Source organism: Echinops telfairi, unplaced genomic scaffold (assembly GCF_000313985.2).
Source record: "Echinops telfairi isolate 266 unplaced genomic scaffold, ASM31398v2 ScPeMD7_7473;HRSCAF=8511, whole genome shotgun sequence".
Lineage (NCBI taxonomy): Eukaryota > Metazoa > Chordata > Mammalia > Afrosoricida > Tenrecidae > Echinops > Echinops telfairi.
Window position 1 is genome coordinate 8,860,387 of NW_022111377.1, and position 2,250 is coordinate 8,862,636.

General features: G+C 44.8%; 1 protein-coding gene across 1 annotated transcript; it reads right to left on the minus strand.

Moving 5' to 3' along the window:
- Nucleotides 1-621: 621 nt before the first annotated feature.
- On the minus strand, nucleotides 622-1,554 carry LOC101663241 (zinc finger protein 42 homolog). Its single transcript, XM_004712644.1, has one exon. The coding sequence runs from the start codon at nucleotides 1,552-1,554 to the stop codon at nucleotides 622-624; it is 933 nt and encodes a 310-aa protein (XP_004712701.1).
- Between the last annotated feature and the right edge of the window lie 696 nt (nucleotides 1,555-2,250).

Below are 2,250 nucleotides of genomic sequence, written 5' to 3' on the forward strand. Positions count from 1 at the left end.
GGGGAGGGGCAGGGGTCCACGTAGTAGTAGGGATTGGGGCCAGCCCCTCCACAGTGTCATTTCTATTGGCCAAAGCATGGGTGGACTTAGGCCTACCTCTCAATTAGAGAAGTAATAAATCTGCCACAGAAACTACATAGATATGACAACTAAATGTAATGTATGAAGCCAGGTTGGTTCTTTTTTTTTTTCTTTTTAAAGCAGCTTTATTTTTTACTTCAGTTTAGCATATTTGGGATTATTTTAATATATGTAAAATGGATTGAACTTGATTAACAGTATATCAAATGTACGCCGTATATGTCTGATACAATCATAGAATCATAAAAATATCACTTTCAAATTCATTATGAATTTGAAATGTGTAAGTACACATCCATTTATTATTAATTTACTGCAAAATTTTTAATTTCTAGAGTCGTCAAAGATAGTATTAGGTACATTCCTAAAAGGCACAAGCTAAATAGCTGGAAATTAAAAAGTTAAAATCAAAAGTATCTTAGTAACATTGAAAGTAAAGCTTTATAGATTTTTTTAAATAATAAGACTCATTAAGAAACACTAATCAAGAGGCATATTTATCCTTAAGATGCTTATCCTGTTTGAGGACTACTCTCCCACCTATACTTTGGCCTTTGCATGAGTTAAGATGTGAGCTTTCAGGTTACTTGACTGAATAAACTTCCGGTAACAGCCTTGATAGGGGCACGAAAAGCGTCTCTCACCAGTGTGGATTTGTACATGTGTGCGCAAATTAAAGTCCAGGGAAAAGCGCTTCCCACACCCTTCAAATGTGCACCGGTAGGGCTTTTCTCCGGTGTGCACCAGAAAATGTCGCTTCAGTTTTGAGCTCTCAGTGAAAGCTTTCCCACATTCTGCACAGACATGGTCTCGGGGACCGTGAACTAGGAGATGTTTTCTCAGGGAGGACTTATCCTTAAACCTCCTTGGACATTCATCCTGAGGACAGGGGAGTGTTTTTTGATCATCAAGTTCTGTATTTTTTCTCGGATTCTTTCTAGTAAATTCTGTCAGTTGTTTAGGATCAGATAAGTCAACACCAGGTATTCCGCCAGGGGGAAGCTTCTTGCCAGTCATGTACTCCGAATACACAGGTGAATTCTCTTCAGCAAACCGTTGAGAAAGGTTTGGTCTGGCCCCTTCTTTGGTGTATTCCAAAGAGCATTCAAGTGAGTTGTCTCCAAGAAGTGAATTTTCTCCAAGAACCTGTTGAGAAAGGGTTTGTTTTGATTCTTCTTTCGGGTATTCCAAGGATTTAAGAATCAAGTCTTCTTCCAGGATGGGTTCTGAAAACTCACCTCCTATTATGCATTCAACGTAACACTCAGGGAAGGGCTCGTCAACTGCCTGCTGACCAGTGTCAGCGTGCACGCCGCCTTCATCACATAAGGCCCACATTGTATTAGCAGGTTCCTCCTCTGCCTGCAGCACGGGGCCAGAGTTCACTTGGTTTGGCTTAGTCTCAACAAAGGCCCTTTCACCTAGGCCCTTATGGCAACTTTTTCTCAATCTTTTCTTCATTTGCTGTTCCATGTTCTACCTGCTTCCTTCTTGAAGATTTACAACAGGATCTAGCAGTCAGGTTTAGGTAGTAGCAATCTGGTTTGCAGCAATCACCTTTCTAAGTTAGTCTTTGCAGGTCTTTGAGTATTAAATAAGGCCACACAGTATACAAGCCCACAGGGCCGTCCGACGTCTCCTACTCCTTCCCCAGATGCAGCGAAGGGCCTGAGGAAACTCGGAAGTAGCGGCCTAGGATCAGGTTAGCCCCACCCACCTGATGATGGACACGTGTCGATCAAGCTCCACCTCCTTCTTCATTGGGCGTTAGCTTGGTCCGCCCACAGAAAGGGGGCGGGGCTTGAGCTGGGGCGTGGGAGGCCAGCCGGAGCACGCCGCCTGCGCAGGTCACTTCAACTAGGGCATGCGGGCGGCTCTGCCCACCGCGTCACAGGCCCCAGCCTCGCGCCAACTACCTCCTGGAATGCGCCATGTTTCAGCATGTAGTACGTGCTCAGTAAAACGTCAAACACGTTGGACTTGAGTGAATCTTCCTCACAGTAATCCTATAGGACAGAGTAAAGCTGTCCCTTCAGGATTTTCCAGGGTTGTAATCCCTCCGGAAACCGACAGCGGACCGCCATCTTTGCATCGTCCCCCAGGTAGAACGTGTCGACTCGAGTATCCAACGTAGCCCTTCTAGTCGATGCCAACTCAAAGTCGCCAGGT